Below are 15645 nucleotides of genomic sequence, written 5' to 3' on the forward strand. Positions count from 1 at the left end.
ATGAAAACAACCAACTCCTTCGTGTGGGAGGCAGACTAACAAATGCCCCAATTCCCTTTGAGGCAAAACATCAAGTGATCCTACCTAACAACCATCACGTCACCCAACTGATTATCAATCACTACCATCTTCGCCTGGGTCATGCAGGTCCAGAGCGAGTACTTGCAGAAATTCGTCAACGTTTCTGGATTCTAAAGGGTCGTCCTGTCATTAACCGAACTCTCAAGGCATGTCTACAGTGTCGCAAGTTAAGAGCCAAGCCGCAAACTCAGCAAATGGCGGACTTACCTGATTCTAGAGTGACACCAGGTGAGCCTCCATTCACTCGTGTGGGCACAGACTACTTCGGGCCATTCTTGGTTAAGAAGGCACGTAGTGAGCTCAAGAGGTACGGATGTTTATTTACATGTCTCACTACGAGAGCTATCCACTTGGAAGTTGCGCACACCCTCGATACCGACTCGTTTATCAACGCCTTACAGCGATTTATCTCCAGGAGAGGCCCACCCACAGAAATACGATCGGATAACGGGACTAATTTCGTCGGTGGATTACGAGAGTTGCGGAAGGCCATCAGTGAGTGGAATCAACAAAGGATTTCAGATTACCTGCTACAGCACAATGTAAAGTGGATCTTCAATCCACCTGCCGCCTCCCACATGGGTGGTGTTTGGGAGAGGCAAATTCGCACCGTTCGTTCCATTCTAAACACTGTCCTGTCACAGCAGGCACCAGATGACGAAGGTTTAACAACACTGTTTTGCTGCGTTGAGTCTATTGTCAATGGTAGACCAATCACTAAACTATCAGACGACCCATCAGATCCTCTACCACTCACACCAAATCATCTGTTGTTGCTTCGTTCAGGTCCAACTCTACCTCCGGGAGCCTTCGTAAAACAAGACCTTTACCGACGCAGATGGCGCCAGGTGCAATATCTGGCAGATGTCTTCTGGTGCAGATGGCTCAAGGAATACTTGCCTGCACTGCAACAACGCCAAAAATGGCTGCAACCAAAGAAAAATCTTCAAGTAGGAGATCTTGTGCTTATTCTGCACGAGAACACACCACGCAATCACTGGCCTCTAGGTCTGCTTACTCAAGTCTATCCAGGTGCAGACGGACTTGTGCGTACTGTGGAAGTGAAAACACAGGCAGGTGTCTTCATCCGTCCTGCGGACAAAATCTGCCTTCTGGAAGCCAGTCTTCTCAGTTGAATTAGTTTAATTGACACATCATCACCCTCACTTTGTTTGAATGACCTGTTTGGGTCATTGGGGCCGGGATGTAGGGTGCTGCCCCTTTAAGGATGTGTATTCGGTGGGCGCGTGATCGCGCATGTAAAAAAAAAAAACTGAACTGAACCAAGTGAATTGAGAAAGCACTGTTGATGCTAATTTGCAGATGTTCTATAACAATTTAGATATAATCTAACAATTCTATATAATCTATAACTATATTTCCCAGCGTGGTGAGTAACATTTTGTTGTTTATAAATATATTGATAGATCTATGTAGATCGCTAGGCCTATTTGCGATTAGCGCCTAAACGCCTAATGTTATTCGTTTGTTTATTATGTTTGGTTAGACATTTACGGTTTAAATTGCATATTGAAATATTCGTGCTATATGTGTTGCATTTATTTGTTAAAGTTTAATATATATTTGTAATACAGTGACTGTTTAGACTGTCTGTATTGACAGTTGTATCACACATAGCCTATGTGATAATGTTTCATGCATGCTAATATGTGATATTTGCGTTGTAGTGGAGATCTTTGATTTATAAGTATATATATTTTAATGTTTATCATTTAAGCTGATGTTATGTTTGTAGAAATGTATTTGGAGAAGTGAAAACATTACTGGATAGTACTAATTGTGAATTGTTTGTGTGTTTACAGTTTGACCGCAAATACACTTACTTCCAACTACAGCTAAATTACAACAAAAAATGTAATGTGTATATTGTGAGTTCTGCACAAGAGGAATAAAAGAAACAAAACAAGATCCAAGCTAATGTTATCATTTTATGGGTAACAATGTCGTTCACTCAGAATTCCGACACCACTACAAAATGGCCGACACCCAATATAGTGCACTATATAGTGGATAGGGAGCGATTTCAGGCACAGCTATTGTCTTACAAACAAACGGCTCCTGAAGGCAAAAGAGCTGATGACGCGGGTTCATTACAGACGCGGGCGCTCCAGTGGTGACGTCATGGACTGTCGTCGGCCAATGAAATTGTCATGTGTACACACGTGCTTCAGACACTGGTCACATGATGGTGTACCCCATAGACTAAATGATTAGTAATCAATTTTGCACATATGAATACATTTTTTATTTTGGTTTTTCTTATTTTGTTATCAGTAATGTACATTTGTGTATATTTTAAGCTATTTAGTTAATGTTTATTGCATCATTTTAGTTTCATATGTGTTACCCTGATGGTGTTTTGTCTTTGTGTGTGACCCTGTGCACCTTTTATACACGAGTATTGATCATGTTTTATGAACTGGCCACTTACGATGAACTCTGATTCATCATGTGACTTTATATTGTTCCACCTGGATTATTTTGGTGGTTGTCAGTACATTTTAAGGGAAAAAGGAAAATTTTGTATAATATATAACTTAAACTAAATATACGGTTATAAGTTGTAAAATATACAGGCAGAAAATGCCAGATTTTTGCGTTCCAGTATTTGTTTTTTAATGATCCGGCATAAACAAATGCATAACATGGTGACAGTGCGTGCGTGTGAGAGACAGAGCGTGTGCAGGTTTATGCAGATGTATTTGGAGGTTATGTTTAGAATTGTGTATTTTAATGTTCTATATCCACGAGTAAAGCTGATGGTGTTTCTGATCAAAAGAGATCCTGAAGATGAAACTGCTAATACTCATTAGGATAGCGGGAGACACGAGCAACAGGAGTTAGATTAGTCAAGAGGCAAAAACATTTTTTTACTGTAAATTTAATGGGATATATTTTACAGTTTATGTATCAAGGATGTAATAGCAAACCAATCAGAGCACACATTACAGGATAAATGTGAAAAAATATATTTGCACAACCAGAGACCTTATTTATGTATGTTTGCTTCGTGTTAATATTTTAACATACATTGTGTCTGAATTTATATTATTTTATTGGGCATTGGAATTTTTTAATGGTCAAAAAGTATTATGAGTGGTATTTTTACCATTAAATTAAAGTCATTTACAATTACATTTGCTGTGACCTAAAATACACCCAAAGATGTATCAAGTTGTAATATTCTTATTTTCATATTTTAATAAAAAAAAATTATTACAGTTGTTTTAACCATTTGCATTTTACTTTTTATCTATTACTTTTTTCTGGTGTAATTTTATGATTTAATTTTAATCAGAAAATTTGATCATCAAAATACTTCATAAATGAAAATGACAATTATTTCAACAACAAATGAGTCCACCACAGTAACTGTGCAGTGTAAAAGAGGCTATGAATGGTGAAATATGCACAAGACCAATCACAATTCAGTGTGTAATGTAACAAAATAAATTGCAAAAAGTGTCCATAAATGAAACATACTAAATTACTGAGAGCACAAGCCACATTTTTTTCCTCTGTCAGTTCCTGTATTCCTGATGACTCGGGCCAACATGCTAATTATCATCAGCAGTGGGTATAAACATGGTTGATTTAGGTAGATGAAAGGATTATGAGCAGAGAGATTCCTGTAGATGTGAAGATGAGGTGAAGTAGAAACATGTAGGGCGAGGGCCTTTCCACACGGATGCCGAGAGAATCTGTAATCACAGCTGGTTTGTTAGTGATACCAAAACCACATATTTCCCTCTGATCATCTATTCTGCCTGAGTCTGCCATCCTGAGTGTGTGTGTGTGTGTGTGTGTGTGTGTGTGTGTGTGTGGGTATGTGTGTGTAATCCTCATAATAGAAATGCCATCTCTGATTTAGAAGTTGAGATGTGATGACTGTTGTGCCGCTGGGAGTGAGGCAGAGCCATCGTCCTCATAGCTCATACAGTATCAACAGAAGTGAAACTATAGCTATGGAATTAATATCTGTGTTCAGAGAAAAGATTTTTAAATGTTTTTGAAAGACGTCTCTTATGCTCACAGAGACTGCATTTATTTGAACAAAAACAGTAATATTGTGAAGTATTGCATTTTAAAATAACTGTTTTCTATTTTAATATTGTAAAATGTAATTTTGATCCTTCAGAAATAATTCTGATATGCCGCTTATTTGTTGCTCAAGAAACATTTGTTTTTATTATTATTATCAACGTTGAAAACTGTTGTGCTACTTAATATTTTAGTGGAAACCATGGTACACTACCATTCAAAAGTTAGATTAAAAAAATAAAGAAATTCATACTTTTATTCATATTTTATTTAGTTTTAGTTTTATTCAGAAAGAAAAAAAGGCACACAAAAATTATGATGCAGCAAAAACAGTTCCCTTTCGAGGGAACTTCCGCTGCGTCGAAAATCGACACTATGGGGAACGCCTTCAGCGTGACGCGTCTGAAGCCTGTATGGAACTAGTCCAATCTTGATTGGTGCTGCGTGATGACGTCACTCGTGACGCCGCATGTGACGGTGAACCGGAAACTATAAAAGGACACCGGCAACATAATGGCGCCAGCTTTCTGATCTTCAGCAAGCGTTCTATGTGACTGTGTGTCTTATTTGGTGTTGTTTGTGATTGTATTTTGTGAGAGATGGCAGCTAAGAAGCAGTTCAGACAGTGTGCGTCCCCTTGTCCACGCTTTTTGAGCGAGGGTGACACACACTCGCTCTGTGTTGTTTGTTTGGGAATGGAGCATGCACAGGCAGCACTCGAGGGTGCTGTCTGTGCAAACTGTGATCTCATGCCCATGAGAACGCTCCGTTCCCGGCTGTGTCTGTTCAGTGAATCAGGACAGGCACGCGTTCCCCAGGGATCGGGTCCCGCGTCTGCCGAGGCAGCGCGGCGCCTGCATTCCTGGGGATCGCAAAGGGATCTGGTTGTGGATGTTGAGACGGCCGAGGCCCTTTCTCAACATTCATCAGCCAGTTCCCATGGTCCCGCTCGCGGACCGGGAGCCCGCCCTGCGGCTTCTCCCGCCCGTGATGAGGACCAGATGCTCGAATTGTCTGCCTCTGAGGAGGTGGATGATTTGAGCATCGGTGCAGGGGAATGTGGGGATCTGCCACCCCATTCTCCTGCATCTGAGGAGCTGCTGGAGGTTGTGACTAGGGCTGTGGCCAAACTAAACATCAGTTGGCCACTAGAAGTGCAGGAAGCGACGGTAAAAAGTAAACTCGATGAGCGCTTCCTGCAAACCCAGTCACAACCTTCACGCCGGAGTCTTCCATTTTTCCACGATCTCCACACCGAGGTGTCGAGGTCGTGGGATAAGCCCTTCTCCTCTCGACTTTCCAGCCCCAATGTAAATATATATTCCACCATAATGGGGTCGAGAGAGATGGGCTATGGGACGATGCCTCGGGTTGAAGAGACTTTTGCATCTCATCTCTCGCCCGAAGCTGCATCGTCCCTGAGGGCTCCGGCGCTTCCCTCCAAGCCCTGCCGTACAACATCGGCTTTGGTTGGGAAGGCATATATGGCGGCAGGTCGGGCTGGTGCATGCCTGCACACAATGGGGCTCCTGCAGGCGTACCAGGCCGACCTGTTGAAAGAGGTGGACGATAGCGGGGAGGTCGCCCTCGACGATATTCAAGAGATGCGTTGAGCGGTTGACTTGTCTCTCCGTGCTACTAAGGAGACGGCCCGTGCAATCGGCCGTTCTATGGCAGCCTTGGTAGCAACGGAGAGGCATTTGTGGCTGAATTTGTCGGGCGTCGGGGATAGGGACAGGGCCTTCCTCCTCGACGCCCCGATTTCGTCTTCTGGCCTCTTCGGCGACGCAGTCGATACTGTCGTCGAGAGGTTTCAGGAGACAAAACGACAATCAGCCGCATTAAAACAGCTAATCCCCCGCCGTCGTCCCAAGTCGCATGGGTCTGCTGCCAGGGGGCAGTCCCACGAGGCGGCCGCCAGCTCCTCCCACATGCAACAACAAAGAGAGAGTGTTGCTTCTCGTGCTCCCCCGAAGAAGGCTTGGAGCCAGAGGCAACACTCTCAACCGAAGTCTTCCCTGCCGAAAACGGATCTGAGGACCGTTATTCAGGCGAGGAAGGCTTCATCGAAGAGGTCCTGACGTGTTGCGCAGGCCTCTGAGGGCGTTCCCCCCCGCGATCGAGTGTCAACAACTCGCTCCTTCGCGGAGCCCTCAGGAAATCGATGTATGCTTCCCGCCGCCAAAGGCGCTTCGGGACGCATCGGTTTCCAGCGAACGCAGATCGCAGTGTCCACCCGTAATGTTGGTGGCCCGGTCGAGTTCGCTTCCTCTCAAGAGGCCTGCAGAAGAATTATTTCGGTTAAGACCTGCCAGTCATCTGCTTCAGGTCACCGAGGTTTTAAATGTAACACCAGAGGTCAGTCTCGAGAGACTGATCCCCCTAGTAGAATATTTAGACACCTGGAAGGGTCTTCCAAATATATCTCAGTGGGTCCTGCATATAATAGAGAAGGGCTACAGAATCCAGTTCGAATATCGCCCGCCAAGATTCAGCGGGGTCGTGCACACACTGGTCAGCTCCGAGCAGGGTCAAGTCATGGAACAGGAAGTTCAGTCCCTCTTATCAAAGGAGGCCATAGAGTATGTTCCTCCTCAAGAGCAGGAAACTGGGTTCTACAGCCGGTACTTCATAGTTCCCAAGAAGGATGGGGGTTTACGTCCTATATTAGATCTCAGGGTATTGAACCGGTCTCTGAGGAGATACAGGTTCAAAATGTTGACCATACCTATTATCGTAAGTCAAATCAGGTCCGAGGACTGGTTTGTAACGATAGATCTGAAAGATGCGTATTTCCATGTTTCCATCCTTCCGCAACACAGGAAGTTTCTAAGGTTTGCTTTCGGGGGAAAGGCTTACCAATACAAGGTTCTTCCGTTCGGTCTAGCACTGTCACCGCGCACCTTCACCAAATGTATGGATGCTGCTCTTGCTCCTCTCAGACTTCAAGGCATTCGCATCCTCAATTACATCGACGACTGGCTAATTCTAGCAGAGTCGGAGGTATTGGCAGTTCAACATCGAGATGTTGTTCTGCACCATCTAAGGTGCTTGGGACTGAGACTCAATGTCAAGAAGAGTTCGTTGACTCCTCTGCAAAGGATTATGTTCCTGGGAGTAGTTTGGGACTCACTTACAATGCGGGCACAGTTGTCTCCTGCTCGTGTAAATTCCATCTTGACCACAATAAGGAGTTTCAGGCTGGGCCAAACCATCACTGTCAAGCACTTTCAGAGAGTGCTGGGTCTCCTGGCGGCAGCGTCCAACGTGATTCCTTTTGGCCTGCTGCACATGAGAGCCTTACAGTGGTGGCTCAAGACCAAGGGGTTTTCCCCGAGGGGGAACCCTTTTCGCATTATCAAGGTAACGCGCAGATGCCTTCATTCCTTGATAATGTGGAAGAAACCTTGGTTTCTCTCCCTAGGTCCTGTGTTGGGGGCACCGTGTCAGCGAAAAATTGTGACCACGGATGCTTCCCTAACAGGCTGGGGTGCGGTTATGGAAGGCCGCTTCACCAGGGGGCTTTGGAAAGACCACCATCTGTCTTGGCACATCAACTGCCTGGAGATGTTGGCGGTAGTTCTGGCTCTCAAGCACTTTCTTCCGGACCTCAGAGGCCATCATGTTCTGGTACGAACAGACAATACGTCAGTGGTCTCCTATTTAAATCGGCAGGGGGGCCTGAGATCGCGCCCTCTATGCAGACTGGCGCACCAGGTCCTCCTGTGGGCCCAGGGCAAACTTCTTTCAGTCAAGGCTATGTTTATCCCTGGAAGCAGCAATGTGGGAGCAGATATTCTGTCGAGGCAGGGGCTGAGGCCCGGGGATTGGAGACTCCACCCAGAGTCGGTGGAGCTAATATGGAAGGAGTTTGGACAGGCCGAAGTGGATCTATTTGCCACTCACGAGAATTCTCACTGCCCACTCTGGTTCTCCCTATCGCATCCAGCTCCCCTGGGGCCGAAGTGGATCTATTTGCCACTCACGAGAATTCTCACTGCCCACTATGGTTCTCCCTATCGCATCCAGCTCCCCTGGTCGTAACCCGAGACGTTTTCAACATTGACAATAATAAGAACTATTATATATATAAGCATATATAGCATATATATAAGTCTCGGTTATCCCCAGAATGTGTCTGTGATGTTTCAGCTCAAATTACACAACAGATGATTGATTAGGCCTGTATCATGCCGGGTGGAAGCAAAAACTGTGAATGTGATGACGCTAGGGTGATACTTCAGAAAAGGCCAATAAGAATTGGCGAGTGGAATTTGCATGCCACTCCCCCGGATATGCGGGTATAACAGAAGGTGGCTTGCATCCACTCATTCACATTGGTTCTTCTGAGCCTGTGATTCTCTCTTCATTCACCTTTCAGTCCTTCCAGAAAAAGAGTTTTTTTGTTATTGTTGCGGGCAAAAATCCTTGATTATGTGGCCCGTTTTGTTTAAATATGTGATGGAATATGCGGGATATTTATGCAATTGTATGCGATGAAATTGCGGGAACTTGCAAAAATTGCGGGAACTTGAAAAAACTGCGGTTTGATGAAAAAGAGAAAAAAAAGTGATTCCCCCAACAGCCTGTTCTCACTAGGCTACTACCTTAATGTAAAGAGTCCTTTCTTATTACTTCCTATGATAAGCAAGCATATACATCACAGAAAGTGCTGGGAATATTTCAGTTCTCATCTTGTTTTATTTCAGACTGTAACGAGGGGAAATAAGGTGTGGCCCCTTTAAGAGCTGCGCGCTCCCTGTTGAACTGTCTATGTGCCATGTGTCTCGAACACCTCATGTCATGTGTGCGGGTAATTTCTGTTTGATGCTACTTTGTTTATTAAGTAACGATGTGGACGGTAGAACGTGTGACAGACAGTTATACGAGTTCGATTTGGGAATAAAATTGTCTCCGTGAGTCTGTCTGGCCTCTGCAATAACTTCAGCTGTGAGCAATCCCTATTTTTCTTCCCGACACATCGCGTTACAAGACCTTAATAAACACATCAAACTTACAAAACATTGATGAGTCAAACAAGTTCTGTAGCTTTACAAAAGGAATATGCTACAACTTCTGTAAAAATGAATAAATGAAATATAAAAAAATAAAGTGTGCTCCTGTTTTACAGCTTTTCGATGATGTTCACGTCACTTCATAACGTTCCCATGGCAACAGGGGGAAACGGCGGCTCTCGTGTGAAGCAAACGCAACATTTTTCAACTTTCTGCTAAGATGTATGTGACTTTTTTGCAACGAAAATGCGAGGATTATGAAATCATGCAAGCCCCAACTTATTTTGCACGGAAATCGGCAATTTATGCGGCGTATTTGAAAAAATGCCCCCGCATAGATATGCGGACTTTGGCTGATTATGCACTAAATCATGCGATCGCGTTTTTCTGGAGGGACTGACCTTTACCTAAGCTTTTTGGATTCCTACGATGCATTTCAGCGGTTCTCTCTCTCATACATTCATAGTTCAATTGCATTATCAGAGGCATTCTGATGTGGAAGACTCAGCTGGGCCCCACCTACAGGTGGATGTGCAGATTGAGTCTGACGCTAAGATGGCTGCTGTGCTTGCCCGTGCTACCGCAAACATCGGGCTTGTTGAGTGGATTCCTCCTGCCCCGAGCAATCGCGGTTAGATGATTGGTTTCTGGTCTTGGATCACCTCACTCAGCCTCACTCTCCCACAGTTCATTTTTATCCCGGAGGTGCACGAGCAGCTCACATAGTCGTGGTAGGTGTCTTTTTACTGCCAGAACACGCTTCGCAGGTTCTTTCGCCCTCACTACCCTCTACGGTGGGTCAGCCAGGGATTACTCCAGCCTATCAAGGTTGAGCGGGCGATTGCATTGCTTCTGTGCCTACGACACGCCACCGCCTGGAGGAACCGTCTGAGACTCTCGTCCAAAGCCTGTGAGTTCACGTTATCCATGAGAGCAAAGACCCAGCGCTCATGCAGAAACTGCGCTCACTGTCCAATTTCGCCCTACGGACGTCGAAGGTCACAGCTCAGGCATTTGGTCGGGCGATGTCCACTTTTTTTTTTATTCTTTATTTTGGATTTTGGCGATGTCCAATTCTGTGGTCCAGGAGTGCTATCTATGGCTCAACCTTAAGGATGCTTTCTCAACGGCCCCATCTTCCTAGGAGACCTAATCGGCGATACTGTGGAGGACTTTTGCCCAAAAGTGGTGAAAAAAACCCAGATGGAGGATGCACATCCTTGCACTCAATAGTTGAGGAAATGCAGTAGTTACGTGGAGGCAAAAAAATGGCTTTCTCAACTTTCACAGACTGATACCATTGCGGGCCTTTGCAGCACGGTAGGTGTCTCAACACCTTATGGCCACCTGGATCAGGAATATGGCAACACTGGCTCCGCCTCACCACAAAGTACCTACCACAGGTATGTCGAAAAACTTTTGTTTCATTGCTTCCCCTCTGGTAGAGTTTGGGCTTCCAATCCCGTTCAGTTCGCCAGGCGCCCGCTCATAAATCGACACGGCGGTTTTCGCTCACGTCGCATGTTGCAACTCACCCGCCATCTCCTCCTTTGGAGTCAGTAGCGACTGAACTTAATCACGCAGCAGACGTGCTCTCGTGATGAGTGAGGCTTCAAGGAGAGTGGAGACTCCTTCCCCAGGGGCTCCAGCGGATTTGGAGTTGATTCGGCGAAGCACATGTGGTCCTGTTCGCTTCCCAGGAACCCTCCCATTGCCTGCTGTAGTATTCCTTGTCTGAAGCTCAGCTCGGCACGGACGTGCTGGCCCACAGCTAGCCCCGCAAGTATGTATTTCCCCCAGTGAGTCTGATTGCACAGACGTTGTGTAAAGGATGGAGGATAAAGAACAGGTTTTGATGGTTGGCCAGTATGGACTTGGTTCTCAGAGCTTATGCTCCTTGCGAAACCCCCCTTCTGGTGAACTCCAGGGAGGACCTTCCAATTTGGTACAGTATCCACGCCCAGACCTTGCCTGGCCCTTGGACAGACGTTGAAAAGACCTAAGTGGACAATCACCTACGGTGAATAGTGGAATTTGTTTGCAGATTGGTGTTCTTTCTGATTCGGATCAGTGCTTCCTTCTTGCATAAGAGTTGGCTGTCTCCTCTGCCTTAAAAGTGTATGTGGCTGCTATAGCAGTGAATGATAAGTCCTTGGGAAAGTCATGACCTGATTATCAGGTTTTTGATCCAGATGGTTACCACCAAGGAGAATGTGGTGCTGATAACTGAAATTGTCACACTGTAGAGCCCTGTTTTAATGTGAATCAAACAACAAAAGAAAAACAGAAAATCACTTCCTGCTAAAAAAAAGAAGAACCACCTGCCCTGACAGAGAGCAAACACTTTAGCAACAAAAAACAGGTCTGATAATTACTGTTGGTTAAAAATAATCTGGGTAGGATGTACTCGAAGAGCTGCTGCATTTAGAAACAGAGATAACAATCTACAACATGCTCCAAAATCCACATAGTACTGTAAACATTCGCTGCAAAACTCTTGTTTGGTCTCTAGAGTCTAGTCCAGTCTCTGGTGTGGGTGTATGTGACAGTTTCCAGTGTCTGGATGAATGAATGTTACATTAGAATAAGAGAAACCTTTGTGATCTTGCACAAAAAGTACTGTAGTGTACATGGTATAAGACATGGTATTAGATAATACTATGGTACTTCGATATATACCATGGGACTTGATGATTATCATATGATGGTATTCACAGGGTACTCTAATGTGATTAAAAGAATACCCTGGTATATATCCAAAACATACTTGATATGTGATACATGTCCACATTAAAGTAAATGCTGGTTGTGTACAAATGTACATATGAAGATTTGCCCTTGATCATGTGATTTTTGGGTGGCATGTCCTCATGATTATTTTATAAAACCATTATAAAGGTTCATTTTAAAAGTAAATTATGGATTGCATTTTTTTTTTAAATCAGGTTTCAAGTTTTTAAAATACATTTGCAAACATCTTATTATTTGCATACTTAGGTGGTTAGTGGTTAGGTGGTTAGGTGGTTAGGACAGATGTGATGTCAACTTGGCTATTGGATTGTTGGACAACAGTGTTATTTTAGTATTATTTATAATAACTAGGGGTGTAACGGGACATGTATTCGTATTGAACCGTTTCGGTTCGAGGCTTCCGGTTCGGTACGCATACAAACCGAACGATTCCTTGGACCATTTTTCCTGCCGACAAAATTCGCGCTGGCGCGATCACCACAACGTTGCGCAACATCAAATGGCAAGCGTAATGAAACCGGAACGAAACTGCGCTATTGTGCTTCACGGATCGTTTATCAGTTCGGAGCAGAGCAGCAACATCTGTGCAGCGCGAGCCGATCTCGATCAAGCGACACTGTTACAACCGTTACAACACAGCGCTAAGAGATCCAATAAAGAAAACATTTGAGTTCGCCACTGAAGTAATAACATCGCTGCGAGATCTAGTGAGAAGCATTCAAATTTCTCCGTTATTAACCGTAGATCTCTATTAGATCAAACAGTGCTGACGTGGACACCAGGAGAAATATTGTGCCGTGAATGAACTAGTAATACTTTACGTCCACAGACCAGCAACATTCACCATGGATTTAATATAGTAACACTAACTGTAACCAGTTTGGCTGGAATAGTGAAATGCTTTCAAGTACTTCACACATCTTTTTCCAGCACTTCAAAACTCAAATATTATATAAATAAATAGCCTATATGAAGAGTTCAGATGCAAAAGCCTCTATAAGTGCCATTTGAAATTTTCTTCTAGAAATTAGAATGATCATTTTTATGAAGCTTGTACATTTAAGTTCAGTAATTTCACTCAAATGACAATTAATAGGCAATCTTCATTGCCATTTAAGTGAAATTACTGAACTTAAACATACAAGCTTGATAAAAATGATCATTCTAAGAAAATTTCAAATGGCTTTTGCATCTAAACTCTTCATATATTTAAATGTTATTTTTAATGTGATGACCAAAACATGATTTGTTCATCCTTCAAAGATGACCCCCATTTATAAACCTGAAAGTTTCAAGATGTAGGAAAACTCACTTATTTAAAAAATATTTTTTATTTTAACAAATAGGAAATTTCTCTGGCATTTCTTACTTTTTGCTGTATCGAAAACGTACCGAACCGTGACTTTAAAACCGAGGTACGTACCGAACCGTGATTTTTGTGTACCATTACACCCCTAATAATAACTATAGTTTGTTATTTTGGATTAATTTGAATATTTTTTAGTTTTCATTTTAATTTTAGTTTAATTTTTAGTTTTAATAAAAGCTTGAACATTTATGGAAAAACAAAAGGAAAATGTAGTGAAGCATTTGCAAACATTTTTAATCGTTTAGCCCACATGTTGAGAGTGAAACTGTTTTTTAGCAGTGATATCACTGCTACTGTAGTTCGATTGACAAATGTGATGTTACTTATTAAAAGCTTATGTTACTTGTAACTTGAGGTTTAAACATGTGAAAATGCCATGTTTTTTTTAAGGGAGCCTACAGTCAACACTTTGAGCGTCATCTTGAAATGTTATCCTGATATCTGCTTTTGTGGAATTCCAATAATACAGTTTAATGAAATTGTCAAAAAGCCTCTTCAGTAAAGCTTCAAATGTCAGTGTGTCACTGATAGCATTTAATCAAGCTGTCAGAATTATACTGATCTTGTTTTTTTTCTTTCTCTGCAGGAATCTTTTAGACAGAGACACGTTCTCCAAATCTGATCCACGTGAGTACAGCCAATGGAAGATTGTCTTTTCATTTTATACTCTTTCTGCATTAATTAGCGACCCCCACTCGTTTTCTCCTTGATCTCTTGTCTTTCGCTTCTCGTCAAACACCAGCGTGATTCTGATGAGTTCTCATCTGCAAAGCTCTGCGTGTAGCCGATTATCCTGAATGAAACATGAACTCAAAGTTCTCATCTGCTGTAGTGGTAGACAGGGAGTGATAATAAAGGAATAGTTCACCCAAAAATGTAATATTTTAAAGTGCCCTATTATTCTTTTTTTTTTAAATTACCCTTCATGCAGTGCGTAATATAGCTCTTTTAGAGCAGAGTAGACTAAATCACAACAGACTGGGTCATCTGACCAATCAGAGAAGAGTAGACCAATCACAACAGACTGGGCCGTCTGACCAATCAGAGCAGAGTAAACCAATCACAACAGACTGGGCCATCTGACCAATCAGGGCAGAGTAGACCAATCACAACAGACTGGGCCATCTGACCAATCAGAGCAGAGTAGACCAATCACAACAGACTGGGTCAGCTGACCAATCAGAGCAGAGTAAACCAATCACAACAGACTGGGCCGTCTGACCAATCAGAGAAGAGTAGACCAATCACAACAGACTGGGCCGTCTGACCAATCAGAGCAGAGTAGACCAATCACAATAGACTGGGCCGTCTGACCAATCAGAGCAGAGTAGACCAATCACAACAGACTGGGCCGTCTGACCAATCAGAGCAGAGTAGACCAATCACAATAGACTGGGCCGTCTGACCAATCAGAGCAGAGTAGACCAATCACAACAGACTGGGCCATCTGACCAATCAGAGCAGAGTAGACCAATCACAACAGACTGGGCCGTCTGACCAATCAGAGCAGAGTAGACCAATCACAACAGACTGGGCCATCTGACCAATCAGAGCAGAGTAGACCAATCACAATAGACTGGGCCGTCTGACCAATCAGAGCAGAGTAGACCAATCACAACAGACTGGGCCATCTGACCAATCAGAGCAGAGTAGGCCAATCACAACAGACTGGGCCATCTGACCAATCAGAGCAGAGTAGGCCAATCACAACAGACTGGGCCATCTGACCAATCAGAGCAGAGTAGATCAATCACAACAGACTGGGCCGTCTGACCAATCAGAGCAGAGTAGACCAATCACAACAGACTGGGCCATCTGACCAATCAGAGCAGAGTAGACCAATCACAACAGACTGGGCCATCTGACCAATCAGAGCAGAGTAGATCAATCACAACAGACTGGGCCGTCTGACCAATCAGAGCAGAGTAGGCCCGTGGAAGGGAAGGGTTTAGAGAGACTGAATCTTCAAACACACCTTTTTCAGACTCTTTGAGAAGTGAGTCGATAGATGCATGTAAACCTATTGTAGGAGAAAACAAAATTAGGAATTTTTTTAATAGCATAATAGGGGCACTTTAAAACCGTATGACTTTCTTCAGTGATACACAAAAGAGAAATGCTGAAGAATGCAGCTTCTACATAATGAACATGAACAGGGATCACCATAAAAGTGGCATAAAGATACACATTATTAATTTTGCCAATGGTATTTTATAAAAATAGAACTTGATTGAAAAAGACTGATGTCAACCTTCATGTGTTGCATTTTAAGGCATCATGAATGGATGCATATCAAGATTGAAAAGATTTTCAGTAAATAACGACATTTTCTATAGTTTCATGTATTCATATAGGCTGTGTAGGTAT

At 43.4% G+C, this 15645-nt stretch overlaps 1 protein-coding gene across 2 annotated transcripts in view; it reads left to right on the forward strand.

The window, feature by feature from the left end:
* The window catches only part of cpne5b (copine Vb), a 196329-nt gene that overhangs the window by 46072 nt on the left and 134612 nt on the right, over positions 1–15645 (forward strand). For both annotated transcript variants that reach the window (XM_056252427.1, XM_056252428.1), the window contains exon 2: positions 13865–13905. In XM_056252427.1, the coding sequence (XP_056108402.1) occupies positions 13865–13905 (41 nt within the window). The remainder of the gene's footprint in view (positions 1–13864; positions 13906–15645) is intronic.

This window comes from Rhinichthys klamathensis, unplaced genomic scaffold (genome assembly GCF_029890125.1).
Source record: "Rhinichthys klamathensis goyatoka isolate OS25496 unplaced genomic scaffold, OSU_Roscu_1.1 h1tg000095l_1, whole genome shotgun sequence".
NCBI lineage: Eukaryota > Metazoa > Chordata > Actinopteri > Cypriniformes > Leuciscidae > Rhinichthys > Rhinichthys klamathensis.